The sequence below is a fragment of the Coffea eugenioides genome, chromosome 8 (genome assembly GCF_003713205.1).
Source record: "Coffea eugenioides isolate CCC68of chromosome 8, Ceug_1.0, whole genome shotgun sequence".
Lineage (NCBI taxonomy): Eukaryota > Viridiplantae > Streptophyta > Magnoliopsida > Gentianales > Rubiaceae > Coffea > Coffea eugenioides.
In genome coordinates, this window is record NC_040042.1 from 45,398,335 (window position 1) to 45,424,861 (window position 26,527).

General features: G+C 36.7%; 3 protein-coding genes across 5 annotated transcripts; 1 reads left to right on the plus strand and 2 right to left on the minus strand.

Annotated features, from left to right (window-relative positions):
• The first annotated feature begins 2,768 nt into the window (after window positions 1-2,768).
• LOC113779556 (serine/threonine-protein kinase BSK7) lies at window positions 2,769-11,500 on the plus strand. Of its 2 annotated transcripts, none has more exons than XM_027325162.1 (11): window positions 2,769-3,092; window positions 3,905-4,107; window positions 4,207-4,427; window positions 4,832-4,967; window positions 5,672-5,805; window positions 5,931-6,036; window positions 7,513-7,598; window positions 8,036-8,224; window positions 9,283-9,435; window positions 10,164-10,277; window positions 10,665-11,500. In XM_027325162.1, the coding sequence occupies exons 2-11, from the start codon at window positions 4,029-4,031 to the stop codon at window positions 10,914-10,916; spliced, it is 1,470 nt and encodes a 489-aa protein (XP_027180963.1). In that variant the 5' UTR covers window positions 2,769-3,092; window positions 3,905-4,028; the 3' UTR covers window positions 10,917-11,500. The 2 variants fall into 2 exon arrangements, with proteins under 2 accessions (XP_027180963.1, XP_027180962.1); XM_027325161.1 differs by having other exon boundaries at window positions 3,940-4,107.
• Window positions 11,501-12,106: 606 nt separating this feature from the next.
• LOC113779303 (tubulin beta chain-like) lies at window positions 12,107-14,447 on the minus strand. The gene is made up of 3 exons (XM_027324854.1): window positions 13,975-14,447; window positions 13,454-13,723; window positions 12,107-12,958 (listed from the first exon to the last, which is right to left on the minus strand). Exons 1-3 carry the CDS (start codon window positions 14,366-14,368, stop codon window positions 12,282-12,284), a joined length of 1,341 nt encoding a protein of 446 aa, XP_027180655.1. The 5' UTR covers window positions 14,369-14,447; the 3' UTR covers window positions 12,107-12,281.
• A 2,718-nt stretch (window positions 14,448-17,165) lies between these two features.
• Window positions 17,166-24,642, minus strand: LOC113781534 (glutamate--cysteine ligase, chloroplastic). Of its 2 annotated transcripts, XM_027327490.1 has the most exons (16): window positions 24,423-24,639; window positions 22,920-23,253; window positions 22,487-22,637; window positions 22,203-22,310; window positions 21,319-21,411; window positions 21,091-21,174; window positions 20,861-20,929; window positions 20,718-20,788; window positions 20,565-20,633; window positions 19,995-20,088; window positions 19,814-19,903; window positions 19,623-19,703; window positions 18,861-18,953; window positions 17,978-18,058; window positions 17,818-17,887; window positions 17,166-17,505 (listed from the first exon to the last, which is right to left on the minus strand). In XM_027327490.1, the coding sequence occupies exons 2-16, from the start codon at window positions 23,243-23,245 to the stop codon at window positions 17,417-17,419; spliced, it is 1,569 nt and encodes a 522-aa protein (XP_027183291.1). In that variant the 5' UTR covers window positions 23,246-23,253; window positions 24,423-24,639; the 3' UTR covers window positions 17,166-17,416. The 2 variants fall into 2 exon arrangements, with proteins under 2 accessions (XP_027183291.1, XP_027183292.1); XM_027327491.1 differs by lacking the exons at window positions 17,166-17,505; window positions 17,818-17,887 and having other exon boundaries at window positions 17,978-18,061; window positions 24,423-24,642.
• Window positions 24,643-26,527: the final 1,885 nt, after the last annotated feature.

Consider the following 26,527-nt stretch of genomic DNA (forward strand, 5'->3'; position numbering starts at 1 on the left):
AGTTTCCTTTAAAATATATATATATATATATATATATGTTGGATAATAGTTCAACAAATTGTCCTAATTTCTCATGTAATGAACAGTAACAGTAACACAACCGCCTTTATAAAAGCAACCAAAAAAGGAAGTTGTTATCAATTTGGATTCACCGTTGACTCTAGTGATAGCGTTGTGGACTTGTGACTATTTTTCAATCGGATAATGCACGTAATTGTATCTCACAGGCTTTGTAACCTTTGAAGCATTTACGTTGGTTGGACATGCTTCTTCAGTCACACAGCAATAGCTTCGTGCGAGGCTAAAGGCCAAGACTAGTTATGGGTTAATTTCATTTATCTCCCATTATTTGTCCAATTACAAGTTTGTCACTGTGAATTTATCCAAGTCACACTAACTCCCTCGTAAGTTATGATGGGATTCGTGAGTTTTTGTAATGTTCTCGATTGCTCTTGTATTCTAATTATAGAGCTTTTAGCTAAAATCTATAATCATGCAAAGAACAGCTTTTGTTGATCTAATTATTCGTCATAATCAGTTTTGATAATCAAATTTTTGTAAAATCTAAAGCAACTAGAACAAGACCGACATTGATACTAAAAATGGTGGAAAGTTAGCCTCTTGCTGTGTAACCTAATTGTAGCTGACCAAATTGCAATCTAAGCCTTTAGATAGCCAAATATTTATCACCCCCCCCCCCCAAATATCATTTGAATTAAAAAGTTAAACTAAAATGGAAGACAAGTGCTTGGTACCTAAAAGTGAAAAAAAAAATAGAGTGAAAAAGTTAAGAAAACCCTCTTTAGCCCTCATATTTTCCTTAATGTGCTTTATAGCTCACACTTCAAGTGCTACATCATTCTCCAACCTGCTTTTTCTTTACATCCATCGACTATCCATTAGAACTAGATATAGTACTGACTATTAAACAAGAAGAACTAAGTGAAATTTTGTAGCGGTTAAAAAAAAAAATCATGAATATAAAGTGCAAATCTTTTGCATAGAAACATTGCATTTGATGGGCATGTAATGCAACCAAGAATTCGGATACCATCAAGTTTTCTACAATAAAAATGTTACCATTCATACCAGCTATACAGTAGTGGTGATTGAGCAAAAGGCCCCATAATTGGGGTTTTTGTTACATTGGCTATAATATATAGGGCGGATGTGAAAAAAAAAATATAGGGTGAAAAAACAATGGCAAGGGAAAAGGTCTAATGATTAATAGTTTCAACAAAACAAGTTAATTTACTTACTTCAATTTAAGTAATAGTTAACAACAATTAACTAATGGGAGGGGATCTTCGAATATGATTAGCTAGTGAAAAGGTTCAATTATCATTAAGACAATATAGAAGGTCTGTTCTATAATTTGGACAATCTTAGGAGAGGTAAATGCGATTAACCCAAACTACAAGAGACCAGTTTTGGGTTTTAAAACATGTCCTTGCCATACAAGGGGCATTTCTAACGTCAACTATGGGCTCCTCGATAAAGGTTTTGGTATTCAAAAGGATTTGAGTCTAATTTGGGGTATACAGGTCTCCCTTAGTTATTGAATCACCTGATAGAAAAATTCAGATTATTTAGTCTCTAAACATACAATTTCAGGATCATCAAGGATTTAACATAAATTGGAAAAGCATAGTAGGGTCTATAATAACTATTTGGTTACTAAACTTTTTTTTTTGTCTAATATTATTTCACTTGCATCAAAAACACGTTTTCTATCTTTTTATAGTCATAACCACCATTTTATCTCATACATATTATATCACAAGAAAATATTTTTTTCCAAATAATCTCCCGTTCTCCACTGAACCGATTCATTTATGGATTTCTAATAAGCAAAACCAGCTGCACTTAGAAAAGGAGATAAAATCATCTAATGGGCTTTATGCCATATAATGTAGAAGTGCAAACGAGTCGAGTTTAATCCAATAACTCGCAAGGTTGCTCGGTTAAAATTGGAGTTCAAACTCGTGTTGACTGAGTTTGAGTTTGAGTTCAAGTAGTTTAAACTATTTGATAAGTCGAGCTCGATTTTAATATATGAAAATCGAAAATTCGTCGATCTTAATCGAGTTGCATATATATGTTTTTGTTTGAATTTTTTTATTTATTAGTATGAAATGTTTATTTTGTACCATGTTTAAAATTATATAGATAATATAAATTTATATTTTCTAAACTTGATTAGACTTGATTAAACTCGATTGAACTTAAAATAAAGTCGATTAGGTTTGATAAGTACAAACTCGAACTCGAACTCAAGTAATGCAAAATAAAATTAACCTCAAACTCAACATTCAAGAGTTCGGCGAGATCAAGATCTAAGTCCAAGTTTTTTGCTCAAGTAATGCAGTACTCCGGGTAGACTCAATTTGATTATACCCCAACTCCACTGAACCAAAAAAAAATGAATTAAAAACGGAAAAGAGAAGAAATCAAGAAAAAGATTTCACAGTTTTCACCACTAAAAGTGGACAGTAAATCATTTTGAAGTGGGAAACACCGATCGACTTCTTTCACATATGTAACCAGTAAAAAAGAATCCCCGGGTAAAAAACTGTACGAACTCCAGTCTTCATTCCTTAGACCAAGTTGACAAATTAAAAAGATAAAAAATTTACTCCCATCATCAAACAATTATAATATTTTAAAATTAGTTTTTGTACCCATTAGATGAGCAATCGATCATGGGCATTTTATAATTCCACCACTTCTACTACTTATGTCCCCCCCAGAATTAAAATTAAAAATTGTTTTATGTCGGTGGAAATTCTTAAAAATTAAAAAGAAAAAAGAAGGGGAAAAAAACCCAAAAACCAATTGGCATACACACTGCTACTACTACACTAAATGAGATCTACACTTTGAATATCCAAATCGAGCTCTTTTCATACTTAGCTAAAAGGCACACTGTTATGCAAAGAACCCTTTTCTTTGTTCCCATTTCACCACCAGAATTTGTGCATATATAGATATAGGTATATATATATATGCACAAAAAGTTATATAAGCAATTCAGGGAAAGAAGAGAATCAAAGGGTTGTCTTGATTTTAGTTTCTTGACCTATTTCAGCAAGGTAAAGAACCCTTTTTTTTTAATTTTTTGGAAAGTTCAAGGTTTTGCATATGTTGGTATGTATGTGTATATGATTTTGTAAATGAGGTAATTTTGTGAAAACTGTTGAGGGTTTTCGATTGTGGTTTGGTCTCGGTGGTTTTATGTTGGATTCAGGTTGTTGGGGTTTGAATTGGTTTGTTTGTTGACTAAAGGTGGACAAAAGGGGGATTCTATTTTTGGCTTTGTGGAGCTGTTTTAATTGAAGAGGAAGCTGAAAAATTGGAACTTCGGGATCCAGAATGAGGATCTTTAGTCTATCTGAGTTGACTTGCTTGTAAAAGGTGATATGTTTGTGTCCAAGTATAATGGGGTTGATTTGTTTCAATCATGCGCTGAGCTTGTAGGATTTGACTGTGAGCATGTACAGGTTATTATACATTGGGTATTTGCTGTCATGTACGTCTGCATTTGGCGGTTTGTAATTAAATTCTTTTCATTGATTGGTAGTGTCTCAGAGAAAGAAATGTATTGAGTGTCTTTGAGTTGAGCACGTGCGCTTTGTGAAATATATGTTTAATTTTCAAGCATTTCGTGAGATTTCAGGGAAGGTGCTGAGTGTTTTATTGATTTTGACTATTGTTTGTATCATCCCTGCAGTGTATGCTTTGCCTGCTCGAGTCGATAGTAAGAGTATTAGAAGTTTTTCAATGTGTAAATTGTTGTTTATTGTGGAAAGTTTTCAAACGTAATGGTATCTGTGAATACAGTTTATTGAAGGATATCAATCCAAAGATGTTTTGCATATTTGAATTATTTGGGCTTGTCTTCTAGGAAGATTGTAACTGTTGCTAATTTGGTATGTGAAGCCGGATGGAAAATTTATGATCTTAAGGAGGTACACGTTTTTGGCGTTTCTTGAGGCCTTAAGGTGTGCATCTGAGAAGCGAGTTTTGGGATGGGTTGTGAATGTTCCAAACCCAGCTGTTGTTGGACTGCAGAACAATATGGTCCAGGACATGAGGCCCTAAATGCTGGTATTCTAGATTTGCTGATATTTTTTTGATGGTGGTGTTTTTGGTACTAAAAGAGTGAAATTTGAGTTCTTCCATAACTTCGTATTTCCCTTGGCACAGAAAATGAGGAGAAAAGTGAAGTTAGTGATCTGCCCGTTTTTCGTGAATTCACTATTGAACAACTGAAGATAGTCACATCAGGATTTGCTGTAGAGAACATAGTTTCAGAACATGGAGAGAAAGCACCCAATGTTGTTTACAGAGGGAAGCTAGAAAATCAGAGACGGATTGCAGTCAAACGCTTTAACAGATCTGCTTGGCCTGATTCCCGTCAGTTCTTGGTGGGTGGCATTTATTTTAGATATTTGAACCACTTTGTGCTTTCCATCTTTGTGAAAGCAAGAATGACTGTTCATTTATGTTGCCTAATTTGGATTCGTGCTTTTATGTGTATTTCTGGCTCCTCCATGGTTATTGGCTGACATATATGCAACTCATTCTTTGGTTGAAACAATCAGTACTGGATGCTGACGCAGGATGAATCCTTGATCATATGTGGCGGACATTTATTTCTTAGCTTGCTTTCTGTTCTTTTCATTATGTAACAGTTTTAAACTAATTTTCATGCTTGTATTTCATTTCACCTTAGTTTGATTGCGACTATTGCATCTGTACTTTTTCATTCCAATAGTAACATTTTTGTCATGAGAGCTTAAACATTGCTTCTTTTGCAATTAAACTTCAGGAAGAAGCAAGAGCTGTTGGTCAACTCAGGAACCATAGATTAGCAAATCTACTAGGCTGTTGCTATGAAGGTGATGAAAGGTTACTTGTAGCAGAATTTATGCCCAATGAGACACTTGCAAAACATCTTTTCCATTGTAAGTTACTTTTGTATTTATGCATTCTGGATTTGGTATCAGCATTTAGTTGAAAACTCTCGTTGTTGGTCTAAATTGCACTCTTCTATGGGCAATCATATAGCAATCACAATTTTGTACTCACCAACCATTGCAATTGTATAATTTGTACCTTGTCTGGATGCATGCATTCTGATTATTAAAAGCTCTAGATGTTATAGTAAGCAACCATGATCTCTGTACATGTAATGTGGACGGACTTCAATTTTTTTCGTGCTAATATTTTCCTCTCCAAGATGGTATCTGTTTTGCATGTGTTATTGTGCTAAAGACCTTTTTTTTTTCTGCTTCCAAAGTTCCTAGACCTAGCCTTAAATGAATGAATCTTTTGACAAGTGGAACAAAATTTTGATGATTTACATTTTGGTTTTGTTTTCATTGCATTTGCTCAATGTGGTGATTTAGAATTTAATAATTACATGTTAGATTGGTTTTTCGCAGCTTTCAATGGTCCTAAAACCTTGTCGTGTCTTTGATTTTTTCACACATCTGATCTACAATTACAATTTGCTTGCGTGCCTATGTCTTTGAAGAAATTCACTCTTAGTTACTTATTTTAATCTTCTTTCTGTAATATCAAGAAAAGTATAATAGTCTTTGTGAAGTTGCATCAAGTTTTTAATCCTTTAGTTGTCTGAGCAAGCTTTGGTTGCTTCTTGACTTAGGGGAAGCGCAACCAATGAAGTGGGCAATGCGGTTAAGGGTGGCTCTGTTTGTAGCACAAGCTTTAGAATATTGTACGAGTAAAGGACGGGCACTTTATCATGACCTCAATGCTTATAGAATAGTCTTTGATGATGTAAGTATATGGTATACTTGCAGCACATTATTATTTTGTCTTGTCCACATTTTAGGAAGCATTTTCTTAATCAGCTAATTGTCATGTTGATTTCCTGGTTCTTAATATATAATTCTGTATTTCAGGATGGTAATCCCCGCTTGTCATGCTTTGGTTTAATGAAGAACAGCAGGGATGGAAAAAGCTACAGCACAAACCTGGCATTTACTCCTCCAGAGTACCTTCGGACTGGTAAAATTTTGATTGCAATTGTCATAAATGGACAAACTTATTTTAGATGGTAAATGAAATGTATATCAACTCAATACCACAGGACTGTTATTGAACATCTCTTCTTGGCCTTCCACTTCGCATTAGAATAAATTATGACTTTTTTTTCCAAAAAATTGCTGGTAGCTAGTGGAATGGTTGGTACTGAATCTTGGTGTGTTCAAACATATTTACTATTAAGCTGGAAACCTGGTCATGGATAATCTTACTTACCTTAGTGAACTCTCTCTTTTTTTTCCCCCTCACAACTGTATTAATGATGGTATTAGGCCTCACAACGTGGCGATGGAAGTTACTCTAAAATTTAGTGAACTTATCAAGATGAAATTTGAAGAAGTGTCAATATCCTCTAGATATGTTAGTGTGACTCTGATATTGCTTTAATGAGAGGTGGAAAAAGCTTTCTGTTGTTAACTTGATTAGGAATGGAGTTTTTTTGCAGCAAGCTTGGTGAATAACATGATTTATAATATCACAAGATTTGACCTTTTTCTGTTCCACAATAGCAACCAGCTTTTGAATAAGATGGGTGATGAAGAATTGTTTAGGATTCTGCAAAACTACTTTATATGTACATATTATAGTATTGCATTTAAATTTTCTGGGCAAAGTTAAAATTTATCTTTTAGCTGCTGATATTACCATATAATTTGGTTGTTAACCAACAGCTGAGTCAAGCAATATCAAATGTTAAGCTCCTGACTATCAGTACTACTTCAGACAGTGGGTTATTGTTATGGCTTGTCCTGCAATGAATTTCACATATCTTATTTCAGCTTGTTAGCTGCAGTCATTAAGAAGCTCTAGAGCTATCATTGTATTACCTTGGATTAGCTTTACCTAGCATGCTAGTTGGATACGGAACTTCTGGACATTATTTTGCTTGTGCTTTTTACTTTGCCTGAGAATTGTCACTTAGTACAGCCACTTTGAAGTTCTAGATAGGGATTTTTAACAGATAGTGGTTAATTGTTTGGGTGTTAGATTTATCTTAAAAAAATTTATACCTGTTTGGTTAAGAAATAACTGGAAGGGGGCAGTCATCAGGAGGGTCCTGGGGGGGAATGCATGGCGGGGGATGGGGTTATTTTGGTAGGCTGGGAGCAGGGGATGATTTTTTCAAGCTAGGCAGTGACGGGAGAGTACAACTGCCCCTTTGCCATTCCTACTAAAAAGTACCATGTCATCCACAGACAGGTCAATGTGCCCTAAGGATGTTATCCACAAGTTATATGCTTCGCTTTTGATTTGTACGAGTAAATAGATATTGTCTTAACAGAGCCTTATATTTCACATGGAAGATTAAAACTCTGATGCATGGATGTGGGTTTGGTTTTTGATAGTACTAACCAATCTTGTTAATTAGCTTCTCCTCATCAATTATATTTGAAATCATCAACATTTTTTTAATTATGGATGTGTTCAACATTTTCATAGGGAGAATTACTCCGGAAAGTGTGATGTATAGCTTTGGCACACTTCTGCTTGATCTTCTCAGTGGAAAACATATTCCCCCAAGCCATGTAAGCCTTCTTTTGGTCAAGTATTCTCTATATAACAAAATTACGGGAATACTTTCTTTTTCTGCATACTCTCTTCCCCCCCCCTCTCTCACACACTTGCACACACAAACAGAGACACACATGAAGAGAAAAAGTTTTTTGCTTGGTAATGTTTATCTTCCTACCTGTTAGCCTTTTTCTTTTGTTGTTTCTATAGATAAAAGTTCAAGGATGGAGTGTCAAATTCTTCAGCTAGTATAAGAATGTAACATTAAATCTCAATATCTTTTCTGGATCTCTTGAAACTGAATAGTGGATAGGCAGTTTCTCTGTGTGAATATTTGCTTTTGTTGACTGGGTAATGTATTAGTTGAGTCATGAGCCCTGTGTAAGCTATTCTTTTATGAACTTCTACTTTCAAATGACCATCCACCTAATGCAACTTACAATTTTGTCAGGCTCTTGATCTGATTAGGGACAGAAATCTTCAAATGCTGACTGATTCTTGCTTGGAAGGTCAATTTTCCAGTGATGATGGAACTGAGCTAGTACGTTTGGCCTCACGATGTCTACAATATGAGCCTCGTGAGCGACCAAATCCAAAGTCATTAGTTGCTTCATTGATTCCTCTGCAGAAGGAGATTGAGGTTTGCTTCCTTTTTTGAGTGGCATGAAAGTAACTGATTCAAGACACGCTTTTCTGCCATGTCTGTGATCGTAAGCATGGATGACATAAAGTTGTTGTATTGTGTCAGAAATGTCAAGTTTAAAAGGTGAATTTGTCTTATGGAGACGTGCAGAGACTTAGTGAACAGTTTTGCTGTAATGCTACAGCTAGCACGTGTTTTGTACTTTGCTTGACTACAATTGATTTGCTGTCCTTGCTCTCAAGCATTTCAAAGATTTTGTGTAACCAGTTTAGGTAGCTGTTGGATGTTGCTTGTCTTGTCACTATAACTTGATTATGTATATTATTTGCAAAAAGAGTCTGTATTATAGCATGACTAGTTGTGATACTTCCATTTGGAAATTTCAGAGAAGATTGTAAACTGACAGTGGATTCTCGAAATCCACAAATGTTCTTGCCTATTTTTGTCTTTGAATAGTCATATACAATTGATGATTAGCATTGATCACCTCATATAGATATAGAAATTGATCATTAGTGAATACTTAGAAGATGAAAATGGAGATTATAAATTCAGTTAGACCATAATACTTGTATCCATATGGTGCCTTATGGTGAAAGAGTGACTTATCAGCCTGCAGAATACAGTATGTTTAACTAGTGGTTCTTATTTTAGTTCGATTATGAACAGTCAAGTGCAATGTTTTGCTCATTTTCATTTTTGAAAGTTCTTGTTTCAATGTACTTGGCGCAGGAAGATAATTTATCATCATCATCTTATTGATTGTCATGACCATGGTTTTTGGTTTCTGTTTTAAGTTTGACTTGATATGCTTTCTGTAAAAAATTTATAGGAAAATGTCTTATAAAAGAATTGATGTTGAGTTTGTAGTAGGGAAGTCGTGAGAAGAAGCAATTGTATTGATGTTTAGAAGTGGCTATGCACAATCATTTCTGCTCTCATACTTAGAAAGTCCTTCCAAGTCAAAATGCTGGAGTTTTGGTGATTGGGTGAAACATAATCTTCTGTCTCACATTTGATGCTACAGTGACATTCTAATAGAAGTTGCTTTCCAGGTTCCTTCACATGTATTGATGGGTATACCACATGGTGGTGAAGCTATGTCACTGTCTCCTCTTGGAGAGGCCTGCCAAAGAATGGATTTGACTGCTATGCATGAGATCCTGGAGAAACTTGGCTACAAGGATGATGAGGGAGCAGCTACAGAGGTTTGTTGCCTATTAGACATTTTCATAAACTTGCGTTGCTTGTTCTTTGAAGATTGCTAGTGGCCTTGCATCGTGTGAAGCACTCCTTTTTTCTTTTATATGCACACATGCTCTAGGAGCCCCTCCATCCTTTTGGAGTAGCTAAGTAGACTATGGACTGACAGCTTGTCATGTATTTTATTTGTGATTTTGTAATAAACTTTTGTTTGTTAACTTTTCTAATATCAAAATCTCTGAGTGCTTCTTATGGTGATTGGATCTTTTATTAGGTAGAGATATTCTGAAGTTTTATTTTTGTGGGAGGGAAAAGATGTATCTTTAATTGAATGGGGGTTGAGTTTCCCTCATAGTTGGGTATTTAGCAAAAAATTGGTTCCAGGCATATTATGTGAACCCTCTCTGGATGCCATAAAATTGTGCTTGTTGAGTGTTTGATCTCTCATATTAGCATTTTCTTGGTAATTTGCCTCATCTTTCTTCTGTGATACTGCATTATGGGCAACATTTTTTTAGGTGGTTCTGCTTATTGAGGACCGAAATTATGGTTACTTCGATTCTTGTGGTTGTTTTGAACAGTAGTAGAGTACAACTTTTGAATAAAATGCGAAAGTTGTCGCTTTGTTCTTTTTATTATATTTAAAGTGTTCTTTTATGCGCCTGAGAAGCATCTCTATTGCTGTGAGACTTGAATTGATTGCGCTCATCACCGTCCTATTCTCGCAATGCAGCTTTCCTTTCAGATGTGGACAAACCAGATGCAGGAAACTTTGAATTCTAAGAAGAAGGGTGATGTTGCTTTTCGCCATAAAGAGTTGAAGGCTGCAATTGAATGCTACACACAGGTTAGATCACTGTAATCCTGTAATAACTATCCAATTTCTCTAAACTGGATTTATTTTGTGAATATAAAAGGAAGTAGTTAAATATGATTCCAAATTTGTTAAATAACAGGCCTGTCCTATTTAGATGGTGTATTTGTTTTATCATCTGAGCTTTCCTAAATGATGAGAACATGCTTATATCCTGGTTTGCATTTTTTTTTTCTGTTGTATCAATTAATCGAATTTTAAAATCATATGGGCATTGGGTGTCCTTACAATTGTTCTAGGATCAGCCCTTAGTTCTGGTACGATCTCCTTTTTTGGGTGTCAAGTTTTCATTTGTCTTTTATTTCTGATCTACTATAGGTATGCTTCTGTCCTGTGTTAATACCTTGTTGCTTTTTTCAGTTTGTTGAGGTGGGGACCATGGTATCGCCAACCGTCTTTGCTCGTCGTAGTCTGTCCTATCTTATGAGTGACATGCCACAAGAGGCTCTGAATGATGCAGTTCAAGCACAAGTGATATCTCCTGTTTGGCACATCGCTTCATACTTGCAAGCTGCTGCTCTTTTTGCTTTGGATAAGGAAAATGAAGCACAAATTGCTCTAAAAGAGGGTTCCGTTCTTGAAGAGAAAAGGAATATGACTTCCTTGAGATAAAAGAGTTAACCAAGCGTTGGCTATCTTCATTTAAAATTGCTCCATTCTGGGAAAAGATACAAGTAAAATACATCTTGGTTTCTGGTGCGGAAAGCTTAGAGGCTCTTCAGTTATTCAACTTCAAGAAAAATCAAGAGCTAAACACTACAAACTCTTATGATTCTCGAGTAACTGGTTCGGTGGTGTCGTTGAAACATTCTTTTGGGAACATCAAATAGGTGGTTTGTTTCGGTTAGGTTGGTAGAGTCTTTCTCTGTTGATAGTAGACTAAAGCTTTCCCAATTATACAAGTCTTTGGGGATAAGTTGTTGCAATTGGAAGGAATTATTCTTTCATAAACAGGTCAAGAGGTCGGGATTTTCTCGTTACATGCACAGGCTGGTTGGAGAACATTGCCATGCTGTAATTTATGTACAGTGCTACATGGCTTGTTCATGCTTGAGATTTGGCTGGTTCTTGTTTCTTGTATTTGACTATTTTTCTTGGTACTTTTTGTTGTGAATTTTAAGGGATTTTGATGTCCAACAACATTTGACTCCTTGTAAATTGCGTATGAGTTAGCAGCAAGTTATTACTTTCTTTGCGGCCTCTGGTGTTGGACCATTTAGAACTTGAAATCTTAAACTTCATCCAAACACTTGTGCTTTGAGAAAACTCTGAATACTGGGGCATTTTTGTGGTGAACCAAGGTTACATGCTGAAGGAAGCTGCACCAACCAACGTAGGCTTTTCTGGTGCCTGTCTGCTTCAGCCTGAAACGAGGACCAGACTTGATCTCACCCATCGGTAGTCTAATTTAAAACTTGAAGCTCGAGTATGTCAAACGAAAGTGGAACAATCCAGATTATCTAACTTTTGCGCTCGACTGGGGTGTCAATGCCCCCCAACACATTAGCGTAATCTGTGAAAAGTTTCCCAGTTTATTCTCGACTCTTGTTGGATTAAGCTTAGCCAAATTATTAAGGTTCCTGAGTCGCATTCACCAAATTCACTTCTGTTTATGGTAAAGATGCAGCATTAGTCAAATTAACGTTCAATTTTTCGCCTGCAAATCTATTCCCAAAATCAAATGTAGCCACAAACTCCAAATCTTGAAAATATTTTCAGGCCCCCAGTTTTGTGAGTCACATCTTGACTTTGCAGCTATTACCCCCAGTCAGCTCAGATGGTGACATAACATAACAACTAGATTAAAAAAGAAAAAAAAACACGCCATATATTCGTATAGAAACATCAATATTTAACACTTTACATACAGTATAAGATCACCAATAGTGATATTATGGTGCAAGACCTTACTCACAATCACCATGGAAAGAACATAAATAAATGCAATAATTTTAATATTCAAGCCCTCTTCAAATCTTAGCTTTCCAGAACCGCCTCTTGATCATCATCATAGTCTTCATCACCAGAGGCTGCAGCATCTTGATACTGCTGATATTCAGAAACCAAATCATTCATGTTACTTTCAGCCTCAGTGAACTCCATTTCATCCATTCCTTCACCAGTGTACCAATGCAAGAAAGCCTTCCTCCTAAACATGACTGTAAACTGCTCGGAAACACGCCTAAACATCTCTTGAATCGATGTTGAATTCCCCATAAATGTCGAAGACATTGCCAACCCTGTTGGTGGAATGTCACAAACACTTGATTTTACATTATTTGGGATCCACTCGACAAAGAATGATGAGTTCTTGTTTTGCACATTGATCATCTGCTCATCAACCTCTTTGGTGCTCATTTTGCCTCGGAACATTGCTGAGGCTGTCAGGTATCTACCGTGGCGTGGATCAGCAGCGCACATCATGTTCTTGGCGTCCCACATTTGTTGCGTGAGCTCCGGAATGGTGAGTGCTCTGTATTGCTGCGATCCTCTTGAAGTTAAGGGTGCAAATCCAACCATGAAGAAGTGTAGGCGTGGGAATGGAATTAAGTTCACCGCTAGCTTTCTCAGATCAGAATTAAGTTGGCCAGGGAAACGAAGGCAACATGTTACTCCACTCATGGTTGTTGAAATCAGGTGGTTCAAATCACCAACTGCGCCAAAACAAGAAAAGGAATCACATATTGAAGTGTGCTCCGTGCTGAAGTGCTGACATATGTAACATGAACATTTAACTACCATTCCTATTCTTGCACATATCATCTCATTAACCTGCCCTAATCATCCGTCCAGATTTAAAGAGTGATTGTTTTGGGAATTAATCTCAAAATGATAAGAGGCCTTGTGTATCTCCAACAATTGACCGCGAAATATAACGTTGCTAGTTGCTACATAATCTCACAATTCGTTTGGCCGGTTGAATTTTTACTACACACAATTAGACAGACCTGCAGGAAATTTAGGAAGCAACTTGAATTATTCAAGAATTAGGATCTAGTATAAAGGAAGTGTTAACAATTCCAATGAATTGTACTTCAAGACGATAGAAGCCTCAACTATTGAGACCCCTGATCCAGTAACTTCTTGACTAGTTTCACTAAGTCGGTTATTCAACTTCCTTGCAGTGCTTAATTAACTTGGCAACTTACAGCTTGGATTTGTGAGCTTGAGTGTTCTGAAACAAATATCGTAGAGTGCTTCATTGTCCAGGACCATGCATTCATCGGCATTCTCAACCAGTTGGTGAACTGAGAGTGTGGCATTGTAGGGCTCAACAACTGTGTCAGAGACCTTTGGAGAAGGGAAGACTGAGAATGTCAGCATCATTCTATCAGGGTACTCTTCCCTGATCTTAGATATCAGCAGAGTCCCCATTCCTGATCCGGTGCCTCCTCCAAGTGAATGGCATATTTGAAATCCTATATTGTTACAGAAATAAGAACATGTAATTAGAATTGAAGCCACATTTGTACCATGACACATTGACTCTGCAAGTACCAAATAACTAAAGAAACAGCAATTTTTACATGAAAACTTAGTCAAAGTATTAGAAAGTCTGAATGGACTAAGCGGGTACGTACTTGTCCACTATACGAGAGTTTTCTGCAGATTCTATGTTGTGAGTGCATAATAATAGCTTTTCACGAAATTGAGATGTTGGAATTTTCACCTTGTAAGCAATCACAGTTCTCTGCTTCCTTTCGAACAACATCAAGAACAGAATCAATCAGCTCAGCTCCTTCAGTATAATGGCCCTTAGCCCAATTGTTTCCGGCACCATTTTGGCCGAAAACAAAGTTGTCAGGCTTGAAAATCTTCCCATATGGTCCAGTCCTCAAACTGTCCATAGTCCCAGGTTCAAGGTCCATGAGGACAGCTCTCGGGACGTACCTGCCACCACTGGCCTCATTGTAGTAAACATTGACCCTCTCGAGCTGAACATGAGAGCTGCCACTGTGGTTTCCTGTGGCATCAATCCCATGTTCATCACAAACGACTTCCCAAAACTTGCCACCAATCTGGTTGCCGCATTGCCCTGCTTGGATATGAAGAATTTCTCTCATTCTCTAAGCAATTTTTTTTTTCCTCTTCTTTTTTGAAGATATATATGAAATATATAGATGGTTTGAAAAAAAAAAAAAAAAAAAGTTAGAAGGATGAGAGAAAAGGAGGTGACATGGAAGTGTGAATGAGGGAAGGCTTTTTGTAGTAGGAGTAGGATGGAATTTGATTGAGACATTGATATTTTTCTTCCACCTTACAGTAATGCATAGATCCAATTAATAATTTCATGTGGGTATGTTTCTGCAATTTTTTTTTGTGGAGGCAATGTCAACTTCAACAGGAAATATGAGCTGGAGCAGAATAATACAACCATCATGTGGGGGTACCTTTCTCATCCTATATAAGATTATATTATGGATTGTATCTCCACAAAAGAAATTATGGAGAAAATAAAATAAAATAAAATCCGTCGTGATTGACACAATGTACCTCAATGTAATAAAATTACATAGAAAATGAATCAATTATAACGAGACATTCTTGATCTTATGACGCGTTACTTGAATCAAGAAATTTCTAATTCTTATCAGATCAATATTTGATCCACCACAGGCTTCCAAGGTTTGTGATTTCAGTTTTGCCTTTGTTATAGAAATTCCGCCTCTTCATTTGGCAATTTCGAGGTGGGAGGGATATGCTATAGTATAGTAACTAGTCTATTAGTCGAACTTAAGGCAATTATTTAGTCGCTTGTCATATGTCATTTCTGTTGCTTAATCAAATTGATCATTGCTTAATGTAAGATCTCATACCCGACCCTACACAATTGAGTTGGTGGTTCGTCTTAGTTTTATTCCCAATTTGATGATTCCTTTGTAAATATGAATTTCGATCATTCAGTGGTGGAAAAGGAGCAAAAAAAAAAAAAAAGGAAGAAGAAGAAGAAGAAAAAAGGGGTAGCAACCAACAATTATTGAAGGTATGAATATGTCTTCATCTATGATGATTGTTTCCAATGCAGATACATGACTGGCAATCTCTCATTCCAACTCCTATCAGCTGTATCATCCAAGGGAGAGTATCCAATGACTGTTTTAAGTCAGAAATCAAAAGGATTTTATGCTTCGATTAGAGTGTCAACTTTTGAGTGGAATATATTACTATATTACATTAAAGCAAATGGAGTTAGGGCACAGTGGTGACTGGTGAGCTAATTAATTAATATTGAGATTAGCTGTCCTTAGACAGGATCTAATACAACATTATTATCCCACCATAATGTTAAGATACTTCAACCACCAGCCATTTACTAATCACCTTTCGCTTCAACTTGCACTGCTGCAAGGAATTATCTTCAAATAGAAAATTCAATCAATGAATTGAGAACCCACGTTAGGCAGCAAACATTTGGTAAATTGGCATATGACAAGTCCATGGTCCACACCAACCTTACATTTTGTTGGTATATATGGAGATGGGGGAAGCTCAATGCACTCTTCCATCGTCCGTAGTCACTGTTTTAGGCTTGTTTCAGATTTTGTCCCTCAAAATGGTAAAAATAAATAATGTATGCCTGTCGACTATTTCTATTTTTGGTTCCGAAGAACACTCCAAACCTTATAAAGGAGAACGGAAATTAGAGAAGGTTTGAGAGTCGAATCAGAAATCTTAACTACTGCTAGGTTGAAGGGAAACTCCAAATCTCACGAAAAAGTGAAAAAATAATGAAAAAAGTTTGAAAGTCGAACTAAAAACTCTTCCATTCACCTAATTAATGTTTTTACCGAATTAGTGTCCCCAACTATGCCGTGTCCGAAGAAAACCGCCAATCAATTTTTTATTTGAACCTGAAATTACTTTGCAAATCTCACGTCCTGCTTTTGACCCAAGATGGATATCAAATGGGCTTGCAATCCCATCCACTCCCCAGTAAGTAATTGATGTTGGTAAAGACGGCTTGTGCAAAGCTGAAGGAAACAATAATGTCTGGTATTAACAAACTACAATTAGCCCCATTCACAAATGGTGGTTGACATAGAAGGGTCCAAGCCCCCACGGGTTTAGTCACATGGTAGCAGCGTTCCCTTGGAACCTTCAGGTCTCGGGTTCGAAACTGCGCTATGGGACGCCTGTGCACTTATCGTACCTTGGTCGGGTTGGGGCGCCGGGCTCGGGTCGCAGGGGATTAGTTGAACCCCGTAAAGATTGACCCGGACACCCTGTGTCGACAAAAAAAAAGACATAGAAGGGTCCAAATTTGGGGGAACCAAATCACATGGCACATTTTGGACGGGCACATGTATGAGCACCCAAAATTGACTGGAAATGAGATACCAACTAGCGAACCGCCCACGCCATTTTGAGGGCCAACAACCACAAATCGTACCGTAATCCGCGCATTACACCGTTGGTAATCAGTAGTATTATGTACAATCTTTTGATTCTTCTCCTCCTTAAGCTGGAACGGTGAGAATCAAATGCATTTATACATATCAGGGTTGGATAGGTAGCCCCTTAATTAATTATGCTTTGTTTGCATATTTAGAAAGAGAAAATGCGCGACAAAACGACGAAATAGCACACAGCATGGTAGGACCCCAAAAATCAAGCTGAATAATATGCCAAAGCGCTGATATTAGGGCGGTGGCTCGGATGATCATTGATCAGCCAGGACAAAGATGAGGAAATCAGAGGCATCAGCAAGAAATTCGGACTTGCACATCACATTACTAAGCAACAAACAGTCGAATTATGTGGAAAAAAGTTTATTCAGAAGAATACTGTAACACTTCTTGCGGTGTAATGCGTATTTATGATGCAACCACAACCACTTTTTTTTTTCGGTGGCATCGTCGGTGCAAACCGGAAGGACTTAAACTAAACATTCATTGCTTCAACTCCATTATTCCATCCTCCAAGATGAAAGCGATGTGCATGTTTTGAAGATTACAAAACATGATCTTGCACTAATTTATTTCCTAGTAGAGTACACAGGTGCAAATTTAAGTAACTTCTCATCTCTAAATCTACACAAAAATTCTAATTAGAATCCTTGTAGTGAGCATCAGACAGGTATATAAAGTGCAGAAAGAATAATGGAAGCGACTTCAGTAGAGCAGCTCCTCGAAAACAGGATCTACACTTTGCCCCCACTTCCCATGGTACAACTCCAGGAGCTTCTCTGCAGGTGTTACACCTGCCAAGATTTGAAGGAAAAAAAATGTCATGCATGTGTGTGATAGATACGCGTATTGTCGACGTACTATATGATCCCTTCTCAAGTCTAAACAGTAGAATTCTGTGAGGTGAAATCTACAAGAATAGCTGGATGCAATATGCATCAATCCAGATTAAGAGTCGTGTTTTGACAATAGCACAAATCAAGAACTAATGCACAGCCAGCAGAATTGAATCACTTCAATTTAGATAAACAAGTGAGAGCGCAAACAAAAAATCACCATGGACTGCAAGCAAAGACAAAATAATTTTTTAGTATACATCTATTTACCTGTTTTCACAACTTCAGCAACTTCATTCAAAAATCCTGTTTCCTTAAAGCCTCTCCTCTCTAAACCATCCTGCACATACGAAATTACATTTGAATCAAGAAAATGGGTAGAAAAAATGGCATGAAAATCTGTCACCAACTTCAATGCCTTTCAACTCACCTTAGCCAACTTTACCACGTCTTGTGCCACATGCTTCAGCAGCCCATCCCGGAATGGTGTATTCAAACCACTCTTTGGTACCTACTACATAATTTGGAATCAAAATGATAATTCTACCTTAATACTATACTGCAGGAACAGCTCAAAAACCAATACAATTCGAGTAAAATCTAAACCACATTTTCTTATCCATGCTCCAATCAATATAAGGGGACAACCATGAAAAGCAGGTCAAATGACCTGATACTTTATTCTTTCAAAAAATGAATTATGGACATACTCAAAAAGTTATCTTCTGGGTTCAGCAAGTAAAAAAGCTTTATCTTTTGTATAGTGATATGTCCGTATCCTAATTCCAAATATGTGGATCATTTAGTAGTCCATCTTTGATAAATAAGAATGCTGAAACATCTTGCTTTATGTCCGAGGAATTTAGATGTATAGTGGAAAAAAGCAATATGTTAACTAATTCAAGAGAACTGTAACAGGAAGCTCTACAGGTGCTTCAGAACCCATGAATTTGTAGCTTGCCATAGTTTCGAGTTTCAACTTCCCTCCTCCAATCAGCAGTCTTCTAATTGCTGAGATATTTCCTACTTAAAGCTAGACCCTCGCATGCTTGACAACCTTGGAAGTGGACCAAGAGCACAGGGCAATGAAAAGGAAGCAAATATTAATTTCTCCAAACCATCAACCTTCCTCCTTAATCATCAGTTTTATTCTTGCTGTCAAATGCCTACTTAAAGCTAGATAGTTGTCAGTTAACGGCCATTATTTGCTTTAAGAGCACAGGCCAATGGTAATGAACACATGGAACACATGATGTAGTTGATAGCTTCTGCCCAAAAAATAATATTTTTCATGGTCAAGACAAATTTATTACCTTATTCCTGAGCATTTGTCTTTCTTCTGCCGTCCAATCAGCTGTCATGTCCAGAACACTTTGAAGAGAAATTTCATCATATAGAAGGCCCACCTGGAATACAGATACTTGATAATCTAATGGAACTAATCCCAATATAGAAGGTTTACAACTGAATTCTCCACAAGGAAAGCAGGCTATCAATTTAAGAATGAGAAGAATGTGGAATTCAAGGCAAAAGTATCACATGTTTCTACCACTTCAATTTCTCAGCCAATAATCAAAGAAGACTTTTTTTAAAAAAAATATTTTTTCCAGCAAGGGAGGGGTGGAATTTAAGAAGCAGGGAGGGGGAAGGGGGATTGGAACCCAGGACCTCTAAATCTCGTTAGCCACTAGATCAAGGCCTCCTCGGCTAATCAATGAATATTTGTTATCCCATTCCCTCACAAACCCTAAAAGAAGGGAACACAAAAGGCAAGGGCAAGAGCTTGGCAGACCAAACAATCATCATCCAAAGATTATCTACAGCAAGTGACAAGCAGTAACCTAACTATATATAACCAATGTTACCATTTAAGCCTGTCTCCAAAATTTTTAGGAAAAGAAACTTAAGAAGAACAATCACTTCTGAGAAGACAAGCCTAAGAAGAAGACAAAAACCATTCATTGACCGAACAAATAATTCTTTCAGTTCTATCTTCAAGTAACACTCGTACTGATACTTCCCAATTGAGACAACAAAACGGCATGGATAGCAAATTCTATAAAGAAGCTCTATACCCAGAATGCAGGCAGCGCACATAGCCTCCTCCAAGGTCCTCCATCAGCACCTCTCATCTCCAAATATCTCTTAAGCCTCACCTAATGAAAATCAGGTTGAGGTCTATTTTCATATATGACCTCACTCAAAAAGCAGCATGGACAAGATACAGAATATTATCATCACATCAATCTCAGCTAAGAACACAGACCTCAGGAAATATTGTTGTGAGATGATTCTCCCAGTCATTCAGGCTCGGATATTCACCAGGAATAGAAGGAAGTTTTCCTGCCATAAAATCCTGCAAATAATTTACATTAAAAGATACCTTTTACATTTACTAAACAAATATTGTTTGATCTGCAATCAGAATTTCAAGTACAGTTAAATACCCGGAATGACATTCCAGCACAGTTGACATACTCCTTTTTCCGATACACAAAATACATTGGCACATCAAGAGCATATTCTACATATTGCTCAAACCTGTAAGAATGCAAATAAAGGGTATTACTGTGGGGATGAATTGATCCATGAAAATCTTTTTAGAAGAGATCAACAATTTGTTATCCCATCTTTCTTCAATGTTCGATGCAAATCAAGAACATCTTTCGAACAAAATAGGTGGGAGCAGAATGAATGAACCTTTAGTTGGAATGTGTGGTCACCTGCCAATCTAATAAAAGCTAAAGGAGAATTCTACATTTTCAAATGTTAATTTTTCTTTTAATTATTCTTTTTAGAGTTCTCTGTTTCTATGCTGTCTTCCAAGTAATATGTGCTCTTAAATGGTTAACAATTTGTGAAAAATCATAAGAGTAAAAAATTGAGGCAATGCATAATCATGTATCAGCCCCCTACTAGTTGATTTGTTTTCCAAATCACCATGCAACATTTTAAGTAGAGAGACATAAGACTGTATTTTTTTCATCCAATTATTTCAGAAAACTTGGAGAACCTACCCAAAAGAGTCATCGAAGACAAAGGGAAGCATGCCTGCACGATTATTATCTGTATCTGTCCAAATTTGGCTGGTCAAGAAAGAATTTTGTGAGATCCTAGTACAGAGTTGCAATTTCACCAAAACAACGAAATATAGATCATTCTATCAGTACCTTCGCATGCTAAGATATCCATTTGGTTTTCCTTCAGTGAACGGTGAATTTGCAAATAAAGCTGTGGCAATCTGTTTCACTGCCCTGTTAGATCTCAGAAAACAACATATGCTTTTTCAATAGATATGAAGAAGAATTCTCACAGGCTGCAGTGCAAGACCAGCTCGGAATTTTCTTATCATGTCAGCTTCAGAACTGAAGTCCAGATTCACCTGCCAAAAGCGGGACAAATATAACTTCCGCTGCACAATTATGACTCTTCACAGACCAGAACCCATGAGAAATGGTTAGAGAGAGATAATCCGTAGCAATTATTATCCATCTACAACATACAGAATTAGTACTGTGAAAAAATAAAATCAAATATTCTCACCTGAACAGTACACGTTCTGAACATCATGTCAAGCCCCAGTGAGCCAACTTTAGGCATGTAATTTCTCATAATTTCATATCTCCCCTGAGCCAGAATACTAGGTAAGCATACCAACAGCAAACTAAAGCTTATGGAGCAAACTAGTAACAGTAACAGTATAATAATGTACTAAATACAAGACTAAAGATGTCACAGACTAAATGAAAATTGGATTTATTTCACTATTACCTTCGGCATTATAGGTATGTCCTTTAATCCCCATTTGGGTTGGAAACCAATTCCTAGAAATCCAATGCCCATCTCCTCTGCAACAGCTTTGACCTGTGCAGTTCATTTCAAAACAAAAATCAAATTATAAACAATTTGTAGACTTTTTTGTTCCATGTATTTTGAGAGAAAAACAGAGAGGTTCAATAAGTAAATTGCCTGGACATTCAAAGTAACGCCTACCAGAAGAATTTCCACACAAAAGAATGAAAAATGCTATGGAAGAAAATTTCCTTTGCCATATGAAAAATAGAAAGTTTTGTTGCAGAAACAGTGTATTTCGATAGGATATTACTAGGAAAATTTTTTGGAATAACACTATAGCACTTTTTTGTCATGTGATATATGTGAAAATAAATAGGTTCTTGGAAGATAAAAAAGTAATTGGAAAATGTCTTTATGATGCAATCACAATTTATTTTTGCAAATAACAACCTATCCAAACACACCCATATTTAGAAGGGCAGTAGAGGAGCTCAAGTAAACCAGTGAAACTATAAAGTTAGTGACCAAGGTCTACAATACGGTAAACATTTTACCTGGAAGAAAATGAAGAGAGTCTCTAGTACTAAAAGTTATGTGTAAAAATGCGTCATGATACTTTTAATTCCACGTAAAGATATATACATACTTGAAAAGAACAGAGGCACAAATAATACATCATCAGCCACCATGCATATATGTGCAACAGAGGGTTATGCACATTTAAACTATTTAATAACTAAAATTCTAGTCTATCAGAACTCAGATTCTTCGTTTCAAAAAGAAAGTAGGACAATCTTTCAACAGGAGGGCGGTGGATTCCATATTTAATTTAATATGTGTAACAATTTTTTTGGACAAACCTGGTAAAGATGTGAATTAACCTCTGCACAAGTTTGATGCAGAGTTTCAAGTGGTGCACCACTTAACTCAAATTGGCCACCAGGCTCCAGTGATATGCTTTGCTTTCCCTGACCAGATACAGAGTAAAAGCTTCTCACAACTATGATAAAAGGGATAAATCTCAAACTTTGTTATCAGAACCCATCAAGATGAACAAGGAGATAAAATCTTAAGGATATTTGAAGTAACTGACTAGCATTGAAAGTAATTAATACATGATGAACACCAGGAAAGAATAATATACCTGTTTCAGACCAATAATGTTCTCGCCCTCCATTATTTTGTCCCAGTCAAATCTCTCAGAAATACTATTAAGCAACTCCGCAATTTGTTCATATTTCATTGGTCGGAGAGTCCCAAACTCAAAACCAAACTTTTCATGTTCAGTGCCGATTCTGTCAAGTCCAAGGAGTTACAAGAAGGTTATCAAATCTACCAACCCCTTGAGTTGATTTAACCCCATAGAAACACACATACACACGCATAAAAAAACTTAAAATAAGTCATGTAATTAATAATTCAATTGTTTCAGTTTGATAGGAGTTCCAAGTGACTACTCACATCATGCCTAAAAGCAGTTCTATTAAATTCCACATAACAAACAAGGATGGGGCATTGTTTAGGCAAAAAAGGGTGCAACTGAAAATCGAAGTACCAATAAAAGCTAGAAGTTGAACCTCCATTTCTCCTTAGGCTTGCATCCGGAAGCCAGGTACCCTACAAGATCTTCCTTTGTCAGTGGCTCTGCAGCAACAACAGCATCCTCTGTAGGAGGGCTTGCAGCAACAATCACCTGGTGTTTCCTTTTACTCTCTCCAGGACCATAACTCCTTCGCTGCTTCGACAAATTTGACGAAGAGAAACGGAAACCAAAACAAACATCCTTAACTTTAGACCCCTCCATGCTGCCGGTTAGGCTATAAACCACACTGTGTCCAGCTTTACATCTTACGATCTCAGGCTGAACGCAGTATGATGGACCAGCCTGGGACATTAGTGCCATTTTTACACCTGAAAAGTCAGAAATGCCAAGTTTTACTAACAGCTTCTCATGCCCAAACCAGCAGTCAGAATTTATAGATCTTAGCATCAATAATTGAACAGCATAACACTAAATTCAAATTATATTCTGTGTGATATACAAGAGGAGAAAGTTTTCTTATTTGACCAGTTAAAACTATTTCACAAAGCCAGCAGGCAAGATAAGCTAAAAACAGAAAAGAAAATGTACACCAATGACAAGTTCAAACATAAGTTCATACACAAAAGAGCTAAAGATTTGAATGCAAAACCTATTTCAACGAAAATCGGCTCATTAATGCATCTTTTCTCTTGTTATGTTAATGGCCTAGTCCAGAATGAGAATTTCAGTGCCGATCTAGACTGCACAGAATCTTTTCTACTATAAGAAAAGGCAATTTATATTTTTCTAGTGGGAAAAGATTTTAAAATGCCTATAAGCAGAAACATCATAGTTTAATACGTACATATCTTAAACCATTAATATCTGCTTGTAAGCTCTCATGCATGTCAAAACTTCACAATGCAAAAGAAATAAAACTCCAGAAGCCGAGTAAGATTCTTAAAGTCAAAACACATTTAAAAAAAAAAAAACAATAAAACCAGCAATACTAGAAACCTGTTGGCTGTTGCTATCCAAGTATAAGTCAAAATACTTCAACACAGTTTAAGCAACTTTGCACGACAAAGTCGACTCATCAAAAGCAAACAATATATTTTAAAAAACCAATTTAGCCAAGGAAAACAACAGATAACTGCCAAACTAACAAAGATTGGTTCTTGCAATCTCATATAAAAAAGAGCTTTAAGTGATTCAAATTATACAACCATCAGGAACTCAAAAATAACACTCCAGAACCCATTCGCATAAAATAAATAAAACAAGAAAAACAAACAATTAGAGCTCTAAAAATTCATTCTTTGACATATACGAGACTAAAGGAAATGCTCCACATTAGCAGAATTCTGCCCTGGGAATCATAGTCATAAACATGCAGACACCAAAAATCTAAAATAATAGCATAACCAGATAAAATCCCCCCATAAACACAAAAGGGTTTTGCACAGCAAGAATAAAAAAAAAATTGATTCTTGACATGGTACAAGCCAATGGCATGGCCCCAGAAAGGATGACAAATGTAAGGAGAGATGAGATATACCTGAGCCCTTAAATTCTTGGGACAAAATAGAAAATTTCCGGATTCGGGGAAGATAAGTGAGATTTGAGTGAGGGAGGGAACAGAGGCGCTTGGAAATGGCAAAGGGAGAAAGAGATGAGCTGAAAGAAGGGTGGTGACCGGGGTGACGTGCTTGGGATACAAATGGTACAATTTGGGTCTGTTGCTTTATTCAGAGTGTCTCTAATAAAGAAAGGTTCAGGGTGCGTGCACCAGGCCACTTGGCTTGGAGAGTGGCACGGGGAACTAAATACTCCGGCACCGATCCATATATTTTTCAATCTGGTCCCCATAGCTTCTTCGATGTTGACACGTCATCTCATCGTAAAGATCTTAACAGCGACCCCCAAGTATAACCATGGTAACACTGCGGAAGAGTAATCGTTTGACTAAGTGAATCATGGTCACCTCTCATCTCCCACCTCTGAAGACTCCCAATAATACAGCCGCCGGCGGCAGTGGTATGACATCAAAAGTTCGTGCCGCCTCACACATACATACTAACTGCGGTGATTTGGAATTGGAAAATTTATTTAATGGAATCATTATTGTCTGCTCTTACATGCTTGCATACGTAATTTTTTTCTTTCTTGGTCAAAATAAACTTGGCCACTTAATCTCTATAATCATCACATTGCACGTTAGAAAGCAAATAATTAATCCCCTTATTAAAACCAAGAAAAGAAACACGGATGATGGCTATTACGAGTGTGCAAACAAGCCGAGTCGAGCTTTGGGTTTATCGAACCGAATCTCCAGTTAATTTCATGAAGCTCAACGAGCTCAAAATGTCAAGTTCGAATTCGAACTCGACTCAAATTTTATTTTTTAAAATGAATAAAATAATAATTTTTTACAAATAATAAAATATTAGGAATATATGTAATTTTACTATTAAAATAATATATATATAATCAAGATCGCGTATGGCTCGCGAGCCAACGAACTTAATATTTTTTAACTCGAGTTCGATATTGACCGAGCTCGAGTCGAGCTCGTATTCGAGCCGCTCGCAAGCTGATTCGTGAGCAGCTCTAGCTATTACTATTATAATATTTCATGGTATCAGTCATTAGTACTATGATCAAATTAATCAAGCTTTCAGGATAAAATGTTTGTGACAAAGACAATAATGGTTTTGATGTAGTGACATATAGGCGAAGATAAGTAAACGAATTGTTCATTGACGTGTGGTAATATGAGGGATTAATCCACTTGAATTGCAGGAGGGCCCGAGGATAATGGAAAGGCATCAGGAAATTCTGCTCCAATACAAGAAATAATTCATGGTTATTGGCATTGGCAGCACCTTTTGTCAAGAAACATATGCTCGTTCACTTTCAGGAATTTTATTTTTTTTTTCTTTCTTTTGGGTCTAAAGGGTAGGGAAACTCCAAACTAGGGTTGCAAACAAATCGGATCGATCGCAAGTAACTCGAGTCTAAAATCGGTTAACATCGAGTTTGAGTTGATCAAGTCGAACTCGAGTTTAAAAATACTAAATTCGTTAACTCGAAATCGATTATATATATATATATATATATTATTTTAATAGTAAAATTACATATATATTTTTAATATGTTATTATTTATTAAAAAAATTTATTTTTTATTTTTTTTAAACCCAAACTCGAGTTTGACATTTTGAACTCGTCGAGTTCGAGTTCGAATTCGAATTCGACCTTTGTTAAATTATGTTGAGTCTCGACTCGATTAGAGCAAAACTCGATTCGATTCGAGTCATTTGCATCCTTACTCCAAACTTTATACTAAGAAGGAAGAGGGAGGGAAAAGAGATACTTTGAGAATAGAATCAAGAATCTTATAATTGCATAACTAATGTACCTACCTTAAAGTGGATCTCGCCATTACCTAATTAATATCCCTACCTATCAAGTTGGGTGTTGAGAAAGCTTGGCATCCAATTCATCCAGCTTGGTACAACGATCCAGTAAAGCAATGCAGTCAAAAATGTCTACGTCTTTGTGTGCGTGGGTGACAAAGACGAGTTATGGAATCCAAGAGACTGTGGAAGTGGAAACTGAGAAAGCATATTGGATGAATGCTGCGGAATGGAACCACAGGCA